Raw genomic sequence first — 18,208 nt, forward strand, 5'->3', positions numbered from 1 at the left:
TTCACAGTTAGTCTACACCTGTTGTTCACAAAGCATGTGAGAAATGACATGTCATTTGATTTGTTTGACTGGCCCTCAAGCTTTACTTGATGATGACATTAGTGATGACATCGCCTGTTTTATGAAGACTCGTGACTGGGGTGATTTGGTCCTCATATCATCTCCTTTGAGGTACCACTTTATGTTAAATGTTGCTATTTACTTGTTACATACTATAAGCAGGTCAAATTTAGTGTGATTTCACAAATGTAATTTTGACGTGTTAGATTAGTATACAAACTAAAATGTGACGTGTCAATCAAGTTAGAAGTTGTTTTTCAATGAAGGTTTCCTCTCTATTTCTATACTACCTAGCTACTTGATCATATCAATATTAATACAAAAAAATATGTTTTTTTTACGTGTGTATTACAGGAAGGCTCTGCACCTTCCAGGGAAATGGGCCAAAGCGCATTCCTCGGAGTACTGTGTGAATGAGCAACCAACATTCAACAGGGGATTTTCCACCTTCTACTTTCAGGTCCACTTAGCAAATACAGTTGAAGTCGGAAGTTTACATACACTTAGGTGGGAGTCATTAAAACTGGTTTTTCAACCACTCCACACATTTCTTGTTAACGAACTATAGTTTTGGCAATCTGTTAGGACATCTACTTTGTGCATGACACAAGTCATTTTTCTAACAATTGTTTACAGACAGATTATTTCACTTACAATTCACTGTATCACAATTCCAGTGGGTCAGAAGTTTACATACACTAAGTTGACTGTACCTTTCAACAGCTTGGAAAATTCCAGAAAATGATGTCATGGCTTTAGAAGCTTCTGATAAGCTAATTGACATAATTTGAGTCAACTGGAGGTGTACCTGTGGATGTATTTCAAGGCCTACTTTCAAACTAGGTGACTCTGCTTGACGTCATGGGAAAATCAAAAGAAATCAGCGAAGATCTCAGAAAAAAAGTTGTAGACCTACACAAGTCGGGTTCATCCTTGGGAGCAATTTCCAAATGCCTGAAGGTACCACGTTCATCTGTACAAACAATAGTACACAAGTATAAACACCATGGGGACCACACAGCCGCCATATCACTCAGGAAGGAGACGCGTTCTGTCTCCTAGAGATGAACGTACTTTGGTGCGAAAAGTGCAAATCAATCCCAGAACAACAGCAAAGGACCTTGTGAAGATGCTGGAGGAAACAGGTACAAAAATGTCTATATCCACAGTAAAATGAGTCCAATATCGACATAACCTCAAAGGCCGCTCAGCAAGGAAGAAGTCTCTCCTCCAAAACCGCCATAAAAAATCCAGACTACGGTTTGGAACTGCACATGAGGACGAAGATCATACTTTTTGGAGAAATGTCCTCTGGTCTGATGAAATAAAAATATAACTGTTTGGCCATAATGACAATTGTTATGTTTGGAGGAAAAAGGGGGAGGCTTGCAAGCCGAAGAACACAATCCCAACCGTGAAGCATGGGGGTGGCAGCATCATGTTGTGAGGGTGCTTTGCTGCAGGAGGGACTGGTGTACTTCACAAAATAGATGGCATCATGAGAAAGGAAAATTATGTGGATATATTGAAGCAACATCTCAAGACATCAGTCAGGAAGTTAAAGCTTGGTCGCAAATGTGTCTTCCAAATGGACAATGACCCCAAGCATATTTCCAAAGATGTGGCAAAATGGCTTAAGGACAACAAAGTCAAGGTATTGGAGTGGCCATCACAAAGCCCTGACCTAAATACTATAGAAACATTGTGGGCAGAACTGAAAAAGCATGTGCGAGCAAGGAGGCCTTACAAACCTGTCTCAGTTACACCAGCTCTGTCAGGAGGAATGGGACAAAATTCACCCAACTTATTGTGGGAAGCTTGTGGAAGGCTACCCGACACGTTTGTCTCGAGTTAAACAATTTAAAGGCAGTGCTACCAAATACTAATTGAGTGTATGTAAACTTCTGACCCACTGGGAATGTGATCAAAGTAATTAAAGCTGAAATAAATCCTTATCTCTACTATTATTCTGACATTTCACAATCTTAAAATAAAGTGGTGATCCTAACTGACCTAAGACAGGGAATTTTTACTAGGATTAAATGTCAGGAATTGTGAAAAACTGAGTTTAAATGTATTTGACTAAGGTGTATGTAAACTTCCGACTTCAACTGTATGTTCTGCCCATCGCCTAGATGGAGTGCTATGGAGGATGTTAGCCCCTGATGCTCGAACAAAGTTGACAAAAGGCCTCTAATAGACAACGGTCATTGCTATGCGGGATCCTTGGGACATCCCTACCATAAACCCTAACCTTAACCGTAACCCCTACCCCTACCATTCCCCTTACCCTAACAATAAACGTAACAATAACCATAACCTAACCCTAACCTAAACACTTAACCTTACCCACTTTACGTTTCAACTTCAATGGGTTAGCACAGACCAATAGACAATATCCTCTCCTGCAACTGCCAGGAATAAGGAAGCTGAAACCAACAGATGCCATCTTGCTGCCTTTGTTGTTCCCTAGAGCTGTACTTGTACTTTTCCCCCCATCATCTTTCGTATACCCGCAGAGTTCAATTTGAATGTTAGTAGTTATGTTATTGTCCTTGTAAGCTTTCGTTGTTTATTCCAGACAAGTTATCTGTCTGCAAACACGGTATCCCTTACATGGGCAGTACACATGAAAACAATGCATAAAAACAAACCTCATTCATGGGTCTCGTATTACTCTTGGGCTGGTGTCATGTGACCCGTCAGAACATGAAAATGAATAGACGCTGATCTTTAATTCTCAGTCGTGGTCATGAGATACCCGTGAGAATTGTTATGTGTGTCAATCTAATTCATGCCCAACTTACTTCTCAGGTGTCACACAAAGGAAAACCCTTTGTGATACCATCGAATAGCCGTTTATAACACATTTTCCTAGAGGCCTGAATTGAATGGTGAAACACAACACTGGGTGGATCTTTGGTACATTTAGGTAGTCCTTTGACCCATTTCAGAGAGCCAGATGTATTGCCTTACCTCGGATTTTAAAAAAAGGAGACAAGAACGAGTCTTAGTCAGAGGTCACTCTCAAGGGGCTAGGGCGCCAAGAGTATATCTACTGTGCAACTCTCGTCTTCCCCCTCACAATTGAGGAAAGACCAGACAGAGACAACATGAAGATGCAGATGCTGCTGGTGTTGGCTGTAGCAGTCTTGATGGTTCCCAGTCTGTCTGAGGGACGGATCCTCTCAAAATGTGAGCTGAAGAGCTTATTGGAGGAGGCGGCCTTCAAATTCAACCTGACTGAGAAAGCCAGAGAGAATTATCTGACAAACAAGGACTTTGTGGCAAAAAGTAAGTTACATAACATAACTCAATGATTTTTTTCATTCAACAATCGGAACAATTTCTTAAATGCTATGGGCTGGTTTCACGGAACACGGATTAAGCCTAGTCCTGGACTAAGAAACATTTCTCGAGATTCTTCATTGAAATGGCTTCTTATTCCAAGACTAGGCTAAATCTGTGTATGGGGAAATCGGAGTCTGATTGTAAAGTAACTCTCAATTGTCATTGCTTCTTCCAGTCGTCTGCCACGTAGAGAAGGCCACAGGTTTCAACACCAGTTTTGTGACTCCTTGGAGGGATGATGATGACAGCCCTACCCGCCCTGCTAAGGACGATAACCGTCCGACCCGTCCTACCCACCCTGAGCACCCTCCTAGGAGGGGTAAGAGACACGCTGGGGATTCTCACGGAGATTCATCCAGCGCTGAAAGTCATCAGTTCAGCCCATCAAAAGAGGACTCCAGAAAAGAAGACTCCAGCGAAGAGGAGACCAGCGAAGAAGAGACCATGTGGACCCTCTACGGCTTGTTTCAGCTGAGCGACCGTGTGATCTGTGCCAACGGCTCCACTCCGTCTCTGAACCTTTGCCAGATGAACTGCAGTGGTGAGTTCAATAAATTTGTCCTATCGAAGCGAAATATGACAAATAACACAACAAGATCATTAATAGAGTAGTTGGATGTTAGATTTGATCTTGAGTTTGTTTTTTATTAAAATGGCTTGTTCGAGAGTCTGTGGTGTATCCCTGTTGCGCCTTTTTTTTTTTCTCTCAAGATTTGATTGACGACGACATCAGTGACGACTTGGACTGTGTGGAGACAATCAAACAGACAGTGTAAGTGTTTGGTTTTGAGGTTGATGCTTTGTCTCCATTTTCTTATTGTGTTAATATACCGTGTGCAAGTGCAGCAATTCTTACTAACTTTTGGATTGTCTTTTTTTCGTTTAAACAGGGAAAGTGGGCCCAGGGATCATAAAATGGCTTTAATGAGAATGTAAGTTATGCAAATGCAAAATGTGTGTTTTCAATTTTAAAAAGAAATCTATTCTATTTCCGTCATGTTGAATTGAAATGGGCTGGCATTCAATGTTTAAACGTGTGAAAAATGATATTAGAATGTCACTTTAGGATGTCCTTGAGTGATTTTTTTTGCGAGCAAAAGGGGTGTAACTGAACATGGAAATGGAAACGCTTTCTGATGTCATCATTAATATTGTTTTAATGATCCTTATAGGGGTGTAACTGAACATGGAAATGGAAACGCTTTCTGATGTCATCATTAATATTGTTTTAATGATCCTTATAGGTTTAAGCTGCTCTTCCAGAAGGAATGTGTCATGACGGTTGCCTCTAGCTACTTCTCCGAGTGTTGAATGAGAAGCCATGTCAGATGACGACCCCCCCCAAAGTGTCTTTTCGCACACTAATCGTTCACTCTTTCAACAATACATTGAGTTACATAGGGTGAATTTACACAGGCAGCCCAATTCTAAGCTTTTGCCCAATTATTAACCAATTGCAAAATATGACCAATGCCAAAAGATCATAATTGAGCTTCCTGTGTAAATGTAGCCATGGTGTGTAACAATTAGTTCTCATCAGTCTCATTTTCACAAAGTACACCAAAATAGAATGTATGTAGAAATAATAAAGTTTAACAGTGTATTTCTTTGGTTTTGTTTAATTATCATTTTTTGTTGTTGTTGATGTGAACACCTGCACCTACTTTTAAATGCAATTGGGATAAATATATAACAGGTTAAAGCAAGGCATACCTTGGATCTAACACTGGGATAAACTGAACAGGAAGAGGGTTTACTCCCCCCAAAATCTGTTCACGAAAATAAGACCATGATGTGAGGAATTTTTGTATGGAAGTCAATGAGTGTGTCAAATTTGATCAACAAAAAATGTAATTACTAATTTGCTACGTGAGACTTACAGTGGATATCATAAATATTCACCAACCATAGATTTAAAAAAAATTGTGTTGCATTACAAAGTGGGATTGAAATGGATTTAATTGTGATATTTTTTGTCATTGATCAAAACAAATAAAAAGACTCCCTACTTGTCAAAGTGAAAAGAAAATTATACAGTTTACAAATGAACTATTCACCCCCTTTGTTTAAGAAAGCCTAAATTAGTTCAGGAGTACAATTTGGCTGAACAAATCACATAACAATTTACATCAACTCACTACCCGTTCCTCTGTCCCTCATACAAACAACATCTGTAAGGTCCCTAAGTCAAGTATTGAATTTCAAGCACAGATTAAACTACAAAGACCAAGGAGATTTTCGAAAGCCTCATAAATATTGGTAGATGGGTAACAATAACAATTCAGACATTGAAGATCTCTTTAAGCATGGTCAAGTTAATAATTATTTTGTGGATGATGTATTAAACCACCCAGATACAACAAAGATACAATCTTCCTTCTGAACTGAGCTACAAGACAGGAAGGAAACTGCTCAGGGATGTTACCATGAGGCCATTGGTGATTTTAAAACAGCTACAGAGTTCAATGGCTGTGATGGTAGAAAACTGAGGGTCGATCAACAACATTGTAGTTACTCCACAATAATGACCTATTTCAAATAAAATCAAAGTTTATTTGTCACATGCGCCAAATATAACAGGTGTAGACCTAACAGTGAAATGTTTACTTAGAGGCTCTAACCAATAGTGCAAAAAAGGTGTTAGGTGAACAATAGGTAAGTAAAGAAATAAAACAATAGTAAAAAGACAGGCTACATACAGTAGCGAGGCTATAAAGTAGCGAGGCTACATGCAGACACCGGTTAGTCAGGCTGATTGAGGTAGTATGTACATGTAGATATGGTTAAAGTGACTATGCATATATGATGAACAGAGAGTAGCAGTAGCGTAAAAGAGGGGTTGGCGGGTGGTGGGAAACAATGCAGACAGCCCGGTTAGCCAATGTGCGGGAGCACTGGTTGGTCGGCCCAATTGAGGTAGTATGTACAGTGGGGCAAAAAAGTATTTAGTCAGCCACCAATTGTGCAAGTTCTCCCACTTAAAAAGATGAGAGAGGCCTGTAATTCCTGTAATTCCTGTAATTCTCATCATAGGTACACTTCAACTAAAAAAATCCAGACAAATCACATTGTAGGATTTTTAATGAATTTATTTGCAAATTATGGTGAAAAATAAGTATTTGGTCAATAACAAAAGTTTATCTCAATACTTTGTTATATACCCTTTGTTGGCAATGACAGAGGTCAAACGTTTTCTGTAAGTCTTCACAAGGTTTTCACACACTGTTGCTGGTATTTTGGCCCATTCCTCCATGCAGATCTCCTCTAGAGCAGTGATGTTTTGGGGCTGTTGCTGTGCAACACGGACTTTCAACTCCCTCCAAAGATTTTCTATGGGGTTGAGATCTGGAGACTGGCTAGGCCACTCCAGGACCTTGAAATGCTTCTTACGAAGCCACTCCTTTGTTGCCCGGGCAGTGTGTTTGGGATCATTGTCATGCTGAAAGACCCAGCCACGTTTCATCTTCAATGCCCTTGCTGATGGAAGGAGGTTTTCACTCAAAATCTCACGATACATGGCCCCATTCATTCTTTCCTTTACACGGATCAGTCGTCCTGGTCCCTTTGCAGAAAAACAGCCCCAAAGCATGATGTTTCCACCCCCATGCTTCACAGTAGGTACGGTGTTCTTTGGATGCAACTCAGCATTCTTTGTCCTCCAAACACGACGAGTTGAGTTTTTACCAAAAAGTTATATTTTGGTTTCATCTGACCATATGACATTCTCCCAATCTTCTTCTGGATCATCCAAATGCTCTCTAGCAAACTTCAGACGGGCCTGGACATGTACTGGCTTAAGCAGGGGGGCAAGTCTGGCACTGCAGGATTTGAGTCCCTGGCGGCGTAGTGTGTTACTGATGGTAGGCTTTGTTACTTTGGTCCCAGCTCTCTGCAGGTCATTCACTAGGTCCCCCGTGTGGTTCTGGGATTTTTGCTCACCGTTCTTGTGATCATTTTGACCCCACAGGGTGAGGTCTTGCGTGGAGCCCCAGATCGAGGGAGATTATCAGTGGTCTTGTATGTCTTCCATTTCCTAATAATTGCTCCCACAGTTGATTTCTTCAAACCAAGCTGCTTACCTATTGCAGATTCAGACTTCCCAGCCTGGTGCAGGTCTACAATTTTGTTTCTGTTGTCCTTTGACAGCTCTTTGGTCTTGGCCATAGTGGAGTTTGGCGTGTGACTGTTTGAGGTTGTGGACAGGTGTCTTTTTTTACTGATAACAAGTGCCATTAATACAGGTAACGAGTGGAGGACAGAGGAGCCTCTTAAATAAGAAGTTGCAGGTCTGTGAGAGCCAGAAATCTTGTTTGTTTGTAGGTGACCAAATACTTATTTTCCACCATAATTTGCAAATAAATTCATTAGAAATCCTACAATGTGATATTCTGGATTTTTTTTCTCATTTTGTCTGTCATAGTTGAAGTGTACCTATGATGAAAATTACAGGCTTCTCTCATCTTTTTAAGTGGGAGAACTTGCACAACTGGTGGTTGACTAAATACTTTTTTGCCCCACTGTACATGAATGTATAGTTAAAGTGACTATGCATATATGATAAACAGAGAGTAGCAGCAGCGTAAAAAGAGTGTTTGGGGGGGTTAGGGGGGTGGGGTACACAATGCAAATAGTCCGAGTAGCCATTTGATTACCTGTTCAGGAGTCTTATGTCTTGGGGGTAAAAACTGTTGAGAAGCCTTTTTGTCCTAGACTTGGCACTCCAGTACCGCTTGCCATGCGGTAGTAGAGAGAACACTCTATGACTGGGGTGGCTGGGGTCAGCCCCTGTGATGTACTGGGCCGTACGCACTACCGTCTGTAGTGCCTTGCGGTCAGAGGCCGAGCAAATGCCGTAACAGGCAGTGATGCAACCAGTGTGGATGCTCTCGATGTTGCAGCTGTAGAACCTTTTGAGGATCTCAGGACCCATGCCAAATCTTTTTAGTTTCCTGAGGACGAATAGGCTTTGTCGTGCCCTCTTCACGACTGTCTTGGTGTGTTTGGACCATTCTAGTTTGTTGTTGATGTGGACACCAAGGAACTTGAAGCTCTCAACCTGCTCCACTACAGCCCGTCGATGAGAATGGGGGCGTGCTCGGTCCTCCTTTTCCTGTAGTCCACAATCATCTCCTTAGTCTTGGCTATGTTGAGGGATAGGTTATTATTCTGGCACCACACGGACTCCTCCCTGTAGGCTGTTTTGTCTGTGATCAGGCTTACCACTGTTGTGTCGTCTGCAAACTTAATGATGGTGTTGGAGTCGTGCCTGGCCATGCAGTCGTGGGTGAACAGGGAGTACAGGAGGAGACTGAGCACGCACCCCTGTGGAGCTCCAGTGTTGAGGATCAGCGTGGCAGATGTGTTGCTACCTACCCTCACCACCTGGGGGCGGCCCATCAGGAAGTCCAGGATCCAGTTGCAGAGGGAGGTGTTTAGTCCCAGGATCCTTACCTTAGTGATGAGCTTTGAAGGTACTATGGTATTGAACGCTGAGCTGTAGTCAATGTGGATCTGTTTGAGCAGTATGCAATTTGGAGTGGGTCTAGTGTTTCTGGGATAATGGTGTTGATGTGATCCATTACCAACCTTTCAAAGCACTTCATGGCTACGGACGTGAGTGCTACAGGTCTGTAGTCTTTAGGCAGGTTGCCTTTGTGTTCTTGGGTACAGGGACAATGGTGGTCTGCTTGAAACATGTTGGTATTACAGACTCAATCAGGGACATGTTGAAAATGTCAGTGAAGAAACCTGCCAGTTGGTCAGCACGTGCCCAGAGCACAAGTTTTGGTAATCTGTCTGGCCCCGTAGCCTTGTGTATGTTGACCTGTTTAAAGGTCTTACTCACATCAGCTACAGAGAGCGTGATCACACAGTCGTCTGGACCAGCTGATGCGCTCATGCATTTCTCAGTGTTGCTTGCCTCGAAGCGAGCATAGAACTGATTTAGCTCATCTGGTAGGCTCGTGTCACTGGGCAGCTCGCAGCTGTGCTTCCCTTTGTAGTCTGTAATAGTTTCCAAGCCCTGCCACATAAGACGAGCGTTTGGAGCCGGTGTAGTGTGATTCAATCTTTGCCCTGTATTGACGCTTTGCCTGTTTGATGGTTCTTCGCAGGGCATAGCAGGATTTCTTGTAAGCTTCCGGGTTAGAGTGCCGCAGCTCTACCTTTTAGCTCAGTGCATATGTTGCCTGTAATCAATGGCTTCTGGTTGGGGTATGTATGTACAGTCACTGTGGGGACGACGTCCTCGATGCACTTATTGATAAAGCCAGTGACTGATGTGGTGTACTCTTCATTGCCATCGGAAGAATCCCAGAACATGTTCCAGTCTGTGATAGCTAAACACTCCTGTAGTTTAGCATCTGCTTCATCTGACCACTTTTTTATAGACCGAGTCACTGGTGCTTCCTGCTTTAATTTTTGCTTGTAAGCAGGAATCAGGAGGATAGAGTTGTGGTCAGGTTTACCAAATAGAGGGCGAGGGAGAGCTTTGTACGCGTCTCTGTGTGTGGAGTACAGGTGATCTAGAATTTGTTTCCCTCTGGTTGCACATTTAACATGTTGATAGAAATTTGGTAGAACTGATTGAAGTTTCCCTGCATTAAAGTCTCCGGCCACTAGGAGCGCCGCTTCTGGGTGAGTGGTTTCCTGTTTGCTTATTTCCTTATACAGCTGACTGAGTGTGGTCTTAGTGCCAGCATCTGTCTGTGGTGGTAAATAAACAGCCATGAAATGTACAGCTGAAAACTCTATAGGCAAGTAGTGTGGCCTGCAATTTCTCACAATATACTCTACTTCAGGCGGGCAAAATCTAGAGACTTCCTTAGATTTCGTGCACCAGCTGTTGTTTACAAATATGCACAGACCGTCCCCCCCTCGTCTTACCGGAGTGTGCTGTACTATCTTGACAGTGCAGCGTGTATCCCGCTAGCTGAATATCCATGTCATCATTCAGCCACGATTCCGTGAAACAGGATATTACAGTTTTTGATGTCCAGTTGGTAGGATATTCGTGATCGTACCTCGTCTAATTTATTGTCCAATGATTGCACGTTGGTTAGTAGTGTTGACGGTAACGGCAGCTTTCCCAGTCGCCTTCGCCAGATCCTGACCAGGCGTCCGGCTCTTTGTCCTCCATTCCTGCGTCGCTTCCTTTTGCAAATAACGGGGATGTCAGTCCTGTGGGGTGTTTGGAGAATGTCTTGTGCGTCGTCTTTGTTGTAGAAGAAATCTTTGTCTAATCCGAGGTGAGTGATCGCTGTCCTGATATCCAGAAGCTCTTTTTTGCCGTAAGATATGGTTGCAGAAACATTATGTACAAAATAAGTTACAAATAACACGAAAAAAACACATAATAGCACAATTGGTTGGGTGTCCGCAAAACTGCTGCCATTCCTTCCAGCACCATTTTAACACTCCTGACATAGTGAAAAGAAGGAAGCCTGTACAGAATACAAATATTCCAAAACATGCATCCTGTTTGCAATAAGGTACTATAAAACTGAAAAAACGTTGGCAAAGAAATTAACATTTTGTCCTGAATATTTGGGCCAAACCCAACACAAACACATAACTGAGTAACTGCCTCCCTATTTCCAAACATGGTGGTGGCTGCATCGTGATATGGGTATGCTTGACATTGGCAAAGACTGGGGAGTTTTTCAGGATAAAAAGAAACGGGATGGAGGAAAATCCTAGGGGAAAACCTGCTTCAGTCATGTAAGGGAATTTTTATGTTTGTGCTTTTCTGATAACTAACTATCTAATAGTGGCTGACTGTACAAATCCTCTCTATCAGTAGCTGCAATTTGGCAGTAGGACAAGATCTTGTTTTGAGAACGAACTAAATATATCTCAGTTTCAAGGTCTCGGCTTAGAGAGAAGAAGCCTTGTGAGGTATTGGTCTGTCACATGTTATGAACCAGTATTTGTTGGTCACATGAATTAAATAAAATGGTAATGATGAATTCATTATGCTAAATCATGCAAATATAACTTGTCTGTGCATAGCCATATATAGCCAGCAGCATACCACCCTGCATCCCAATGCTGGCTTGCTTCTGAAGCTAAGTAAGGTTGGTCCTGGTTGGTCCCTAGATGGGAGACCAGATTCTGCTGGAAGTGGGGTTGGAGGGCCAGTAGGAGGCACTCTTTCCTCAGGTCTAAAAAATATGTATTTATCTCAATGACCCAGGGCAGTGATTGATACTGCCCTGTGTAGGGTGCTGTCTTTCGGATGGGACATTAAACAGGTGTCCTGACTCTGAGGTCATTAAAGATCCCCTGGCTAAACTCCCAAGCTGTCCCTCATACAGTCACCTAATCATCTCCAGCCTACAATTGTCTCATTCATCCCCCTCCTCTCCCCTGTAACTATTCCCCAGGTCGTTAATGTAAATGAGAATGTGTTCTCAGTCAACTTACCTGGTAAAATAATGGATAAATAAAGAATAAAACAACTGCTGGGACTGCCCATTCAGAGTTTCTGATTGACATGTGTACTATGATGCATTGAGTTGGTTGGAACCTCTGCAGTGCGCTGATAAAAAACATTGATTCATTTAAGATAGACTTTGAGTGTTCATCTGTATAAAAAGAAACAAAAATGATCAAAAAGAAAATCAAGGCGAGTAATACATAAAAAGGTACCCATAGTCTTAAAGAGAGAAGACTATTCAATAGTTTTAGCCTCTCTGGGCTAGGGGGCAGTATCCTGAATTTCGGCTGTCTGACGTGCCCAAAGTAAACTGCCTGTTACTCAGGTCCAGAAGCTAGGATATACATATAATTGGTAGAATTGAATAGAAATCACTCGGAAGATTCTAAAACTGTTTAAATAATGTATGTGAGTATAACAGAACTGATATGGCAGGCAAAAACTCGAGGAACATCCATTCAGATTTTTTTTTATTGAGCTCCCAAGTCATTCCTATGTTGGCCTATTGAATTTCCAACCAAAAATCGCCCAGATTGCAGTACCTATGGCTTCCACTGGATGTCAACAGTCTTTAGAAAAGGTTTCAGGTTTGTTTTTTGAAAAATGAACAAGTAGTTGTAGTTTTTCCAAGGTGTCCCTCATTAGGACTCTAGTCTTGTGGCGCGGGTGAATGAGGGCACTCACTTCGTTATTTATCTCCGGTATTGAACATACTATATTCCGTCTTAAATTGTTTCATTTATTTACATATTAGGGTACCCAAGGATTGATGAGAAATGTTTTTTGACTTGTTTGGACGAAGTTTACCGGTAACTTTTGGGATTCTGCATGTTGAACGGGTTGAACGGGTGGATTACTGAATCAAACGCGCCAACTAAACAGACTTTTTGGGGATATATATATATATATAAAGACTTTATCGAACAAAACAACCATTTGTTGTGTAGCTGGGATTCTTGGGATTGCAAACAGAGGAAGATCTTCAAAGGTAAGTGATTTATTTTATCGCTATTTCTGATTTTTATGACGCCTCTGCTGGTTTGGAAAATATTTTTACTCTAGGTGTATGCGGGGCGCTGTCCTCAGACAATCAAATGCTATGCTTTCGCCATAAAGCCTATTGTAAATCGGAAAAGTGGTTTGATTACCAAGATTCTAAGCTAAAGAATGATGTGTGACACTTGTATTTTCATGAATGTTTAATATTAGGATTTTTGTCATTTGAATTTCGCCCTCTGCAATTTTACCGGATGTTGTCGTAGTGGAACGCTAGCGGGACACCTAGCCCAAAGAGAAGACTAGAGTGAGGGCGTAACGGTACCATGAAAAGCCCCGCTGACACCTGTCTTTAGGCATTTAGACATTTATTTGTGGTCTGCAGCCACTAATAAATAACTCAAGGTATTTTTGAGTATGTGGTGTTATTTATATTTATAGTGAGTAGCAGCAAGAAAACTGATTACCGAGTGTGTTTAGGAATAATACTAAGTGAATGTGGATGTGAAAGTTGTGTGACTGTGAGATATGGGATGTTAACAAAGATTGGTATTTGGATAACAAGAGCTGATTGCGCCTCCCGAGTGGCGTAGTGGTCTAAGGCACTACATCGCATCTGTGCCACGAGAGATTCTGGGTTCAAGTCCAGGCTCTGTCGCAGCCGGCCGCGACCGGGAGACCCATTGGGCGGCAGACAATTGGCCCACCATTGTCTGGGTTAGGGGAGGGTTTGGCCGGCAGGGATGTCCTTGTCCCATCGCACACTAGCGACTCCTTTGGCAGGCCGGGAACAGTGCACACTGACACGGTCGCCTGGTGCACAGTGTTTCCTCCAACACATTGGTGCGGCTGGCTTCTGGGCATTGTGTCAAGAAGCAGTGCGGCTAGGTTGGGTTGTGTTTCGGAGGACGCACGGCTCTGTACAAGAGTTGCAGCGATGAGACAAGACTGTAACTATCAATTGGATACCACAAAATTGAGGAGAAAAAGGGGTAAAAGTTAAAATATATATATATAAAAAAACAAAAAAACAAGAGCTAATTCAAATTTTGAGAATATATGGATTTAAATGACTTACTATTAAGATAATAAGATTGAAATGTGGATAATAAGAGGAATGAAATTGAGCTATTAAGTATTGAGTGACTGAGAGCTGTCATGTATGAAAGAGGTGAACTAATGCCACAACCAGTTCTGTGTGAGCTGACTTTTCCAGTTCTGTGTGAGCTGATCTGTAACGTTATCTAGCGGTATGTCCAACACCGCCGTTGGATCTACAGGTAGAGTATAACATGTCTCCGAAATCAGATACTGAACATGTCTCAGAGGACAACATCTCGTTAGGAAAGAGGATAACGTATCGTTCAAAATGAGGATAGCATGTCTCATTAGTGACGAGGGTAACATGTGTCTGAGGTTGCCATGACATTAGATTACATGAGGATAACATGTCTCATCAGTGGAGTTTGATGTATAACGTTATTATGTATGGAGATATGAAAGAAGAGAGAACTATTTCCGAATATGCTGTGTAAATATGGTAAACATATATATGCTGTGTAAACATACCCCTGTATGAATAGAACACTCGTCTTGATGAGGAATTTGTGATGTAACACAAATGTAAAATGGTTATTATGATGATCTGATGAGGTAAGAAAAGAAAAATAATATTATGCAACTAGCACACCCACACATAGACGTACGTAAGTGGTGAAAAAAGTATTCTGAGGAATGTTCAGAGTGGTCCTTTTATGGATAAGGTTAAAGCATTGTACGAGACTTGACTTTCCCTGACCAATAGAACTAATGAACGCTTAGAAGATTTCCTCCACCCTGGTAATGCATTTTGAAATAAGCCCATACCATGTTAAATAGAATCAATGAATGTTGAACATGATTTTCTGTTAACTAAACTTAAAAGGCTACAATTTATTGTACTCCCGATTAAGTTTTCGTTGCTATCCCAAATGATGACGTTCTAAACCAATTCTCAGGTGCCAGACTTATTATGGACGGAGAGGGACATCTACTGGGGACTGAGACAGTTCCAACCCAGTTAATACATATGGATCCCTCCAAGGCATTACATATGAATCTTAAAATAACAGACATTTAATAAATATTGAAGCAGAAAATTAATACCCAACAGAGATTGGTAACATAAAAATGTAGTCACTTTTTGAAGGTATACTAAAATGAAAACAATGCCTTCCAATATGGAGAAAGTTATGATGTTTGTTTTGTTTTAACCCTTGCAATAGGTGGAAAAGCATAACATTGTTTGAGAGTCATCCGAGTGATCCGATTTCTTCTACTGGAAAGAGTAGAAGGGTTTTAGTTGATGGAGACTAGTGAAAGTAACAAAGTTAATGATAATTGGCTTTAAGATAGCAATCCAATAATGCAATATTTTAGTAATTTGAAGGAGTATAACAGAGGGATTGAGCATTGAGACTAATTTTAAATGAGAGGCTGCTCACTCTTCAAGGCCTGGTCCACTACTCTTGTGTTTAAATCATCTGTTGTTTGTGATTAGAGATAACCTTCCTGTGGAACAATTAATAGCCGCCAGTACACACTCAAACAGGCTGTAAGAGACACAGTGGGGAAATTTTGGACAGTTTGTACATGATTGTACACTACCGTTCAAAAGTTTGGGGTACTTGGAAATGTCCTTGTTTTTGAAAGACAAGCTAATTTTTTGTCCATTAAAATAGCATCAAATTGATCAGAAATACAGTGTAGACATTGTTAATGTTGTAAATGATTATTGTAGCTGGAAACGGCAGATTTTTTTATGGAATATCTACAGAGGCATACAGAGGTCCATTATCAGCAACCATCATTCCTGTGTTCCGATGGCACGTTGTGTTAGCTAATCCAGGTTTATCATTTTAAAAGGCTAATTGATCATTAGAAAACCATTTTGCAATTATGTTAGCAGAGCTGAAAACTGTTGTTCTGATTAAAGAAACAATAAAACTGGCCTTCTTTAGACTAGTTGAGTATCTGGAGCATCAGCATTTGTGGGTTCGATTACAGGCTCAAAATGGCCAGAAACAAATAACTTTCTTCTGAAACTCGTCAGTCTATTCTTGTTCTGAGAAATGAAGGCTATTCCATACGAGAAATTGCCAAGAAACTGAAGATCTCATACAACGCTGTGTACTACTCCTTTCACAGAACAGCGCAAACTGGACCTAACCAGAATAGAAAGGAGTGGGAGGCCCCGGTGCACAACTGAGCAAGAGGACAGACGCCTCTCAAGTCCTCAACTGGTAAATTATGATATACCGGTATTGATGCAGGGACTGGTTTGGGTGTTTACTTGACCTTCTATACCGGTATTTGAATGTTTGGTTTGTTAAATGTGATACGCCATATGTAATGTCCATTTTGAGGTTACTTCGCTACTTGAGTCATCTCTCTCCGCGCCACTTTCCACTGACCTAGCCACGCCCCCTGTCACTCAAGGAGCATATTTGATGTTCTTCAACCACGATACACTTGCGTTCGATCTGCATGGTCAATGTAGCAAATTCAAGTGTTGATGATAACAATGCTATTTTCACTTTGCTTCTTAATATAAATCCATTAGCGTTCTGTCACTATTAGTTTGTGTTGCTTACATCAGCAAACAACTAGTTTGTATTTTCTTAGCAAATAGCCCTAAATCTTGTGAGACGCTAATTGTTACCGGCTAATAGCTAGGTAGCTAATAAAGGTACTGAGTAAGAGCAAACGTAGCTAGCTAATACAGCCCGAAAAGACCTAAATCAGCATGTTGTTTGTGAAACAGTATCTTCTAAATCAAAGAGAAATATGCAAAGCATGAACATGTTAACAACATGAAGTAACGAAAAACATGCAATGTAGCCAAAGTTTATAGGGTCCCCTAGGAAACACGTATCAACACTTACATTCCTACACTGTCACAAATCCTCCCTGGCATTTTAATTCGTTGTCATCTCAAACAACACTATTCAAAGTGCCCACTATTATATTCTAACGATTGAATTAGATTAGTCATTCTATTTCCATGATTCCAACAGTTTTGCTCTAATTCGTAAGTCAAATCGCAATTGCAACATTTGGTTAAAAATAAAATAGGTGCAGCCCTTACGTGGCAGTTCGGAAATGATCAAGATTGAGCGGTGGTGTAAAGTACTAAGGTAAAAATACTTTCAAGTACTAATTAAGCCGTTTTTTTTTGTATCTGTACTTTACTATTTATATCTTTTGACAACTTTTACTTTGACTACATTCCTAAAGACAATACTGAACTTTTTACTCCATACGTTTCCCTGACACCTAAAAGTACTCATTACATTTTGAATGCTTAGCAGGACAGGAAAATGGTCCAATTCGTGCACTTGTCAAGAGAACATCCCTGGTCATCTACTGACTCTGATCTGGCAGACTCACTAAACACAAATGCTTAGTTTGGAAATTATGTCTGAGTGTTGGTGTGCCCCTGGCTATCCGTAAAAAAATAAAACAAGAAAATGGTGCCATCTGCTTTGCTTAAATAAGGAATTTGACATTTGTATACTTTTACTTTTTATACTTAAGTACATTTTATCAATTACATTGACTTTTGATACTTAAGGATATTTAAAACCAAATACTTTGACTTTTACTCAAGTAGTATTTTACTGCATGACTTTCACTTTTACTTGAGTCATTTTCTATTAAGGTACCTTTACTTTTACTCAAGTATGACAATTGGGTACTTTTTCCACCACTGCAATTGAGTGCAGGAAAGGCAGAAATGATAAAAGTGCTGAAATTTGTTTTGGTGTAAGTTGAATTGAACAGTATAAAACAATCGGAATGGAGAAAGACTCATTGAAATCACATATAATGTATGTGTTGCAACCCTAGGATCACTCTTTAGCAAATGTGTAACTTTATTATTCAAAAACAAAAAATACAGTCAAATACCGTCATACCACCAGCCTGAGAAGGGAAACATGAAAAGATGGTGAAATCAGGTAATTAGTGAGAAATGTGATCTGTAAGTTACCTTGTTGACACTCCGGAGGACCCCACAAACTGGGGACTCAGCTTCTTACAGGGCAAGCGGAGCAGGAGGTTCCTGGTGGAGAGCAGTGGCGATCCGCTTGCTCCTTCTGACAGCGGGCTGGAGTCTCAAGTGGGCATTGTTCCATAACTCTTCTGCACACCTGAACCACTTCGGTCTGAACTTCGGTCTGGCGCGGAGTAAGGGCAGGCTGATAACCCAGAACATACTGGAAAGGAGTCAGCCCAGTGGAGGAGTGTCGTAATGAATTCTGGGCGTATTCTGCCAAAGGAAGGAATCGGGCCCACTCCCCATGCATGTCCTGGCAGTGACTCCCT

General features: G+C 41.2%; 1 protein-coding gene across 1 annotated transcript; it reads left to right on the forward strand.

The window, feature by feature from the left end:
* Nucleotides 1-2,092: 2,092 nt before the first annotated feature.
* On the forward strand, nucleotides 2,093-5,022 carry LOC109865695 (uncharacterized). Its single transcript, XM_020454071.2, has 5 exons — nucleotides 2,093-3,354; nucleotides 3,587-3,952; nucleotides 4,123-4,183; nucleotides 4,302-4,343; nucleotides 4,656-5,022. The coding sequence occupies exons 1-5, from the start codon at nucleotides 3,174-3,176 to the stop codon at nucleotides 4,720-4,722; spliced, it is 717 nt and encodes a 238-aa protein (XP_020309660.1). The 5' UTR covers nucleotides 2,093-3,173; the 3' UTR covers nucleotides 4,723-5,022.
* Nucleotides 5,023-18,208: the final 13,186 nt, after the last annotated feature.

This window comes from Oncorhynchus kisutch, linkage group LG20 (assembly GCF_002021735.2).
Source record: "Oncorhynchus kisutch isolate 150728-3 linkage group LG20, Okis_V2, whole genome shotgun sequence".
Taxonomy (NCBI): domain Eukaryota; kingdom Metazoa; phylum Chordata; class Actinopteri; order Salmoniformes; family Salmonidae; genus Oncorhynchus; species Oncorhynchus kisutch.

What these genes read in the sequence shown, in the direction of transcription:
- LOC109865695 (XM_020454071.2), top strand. Translation starts at nt 3,174, where the DNA reads ATGAAGATGCAGATGCTGCTGGTGTTGGCTGTAGCAGTCTTGATGGTT. An exon ending in CAAGGACTTTGTGGCAAAAA is followed by an intron (nt 3,355 to 3,586) that starts GTAAGTTACATA and finishes TGCTTCTTCCAG; the next exon opens with TCGTCTGCCACGTAGAGAAG. An exon ending in GAGACAATCAAACAGACAGT is followed by an intron (nt 4,184 to 4,301) that starts GTAAGTGTTTGG and finishes TCGTTTAAACAG; the next exon opens with GGAAAGTGGGCCCAGGGATC.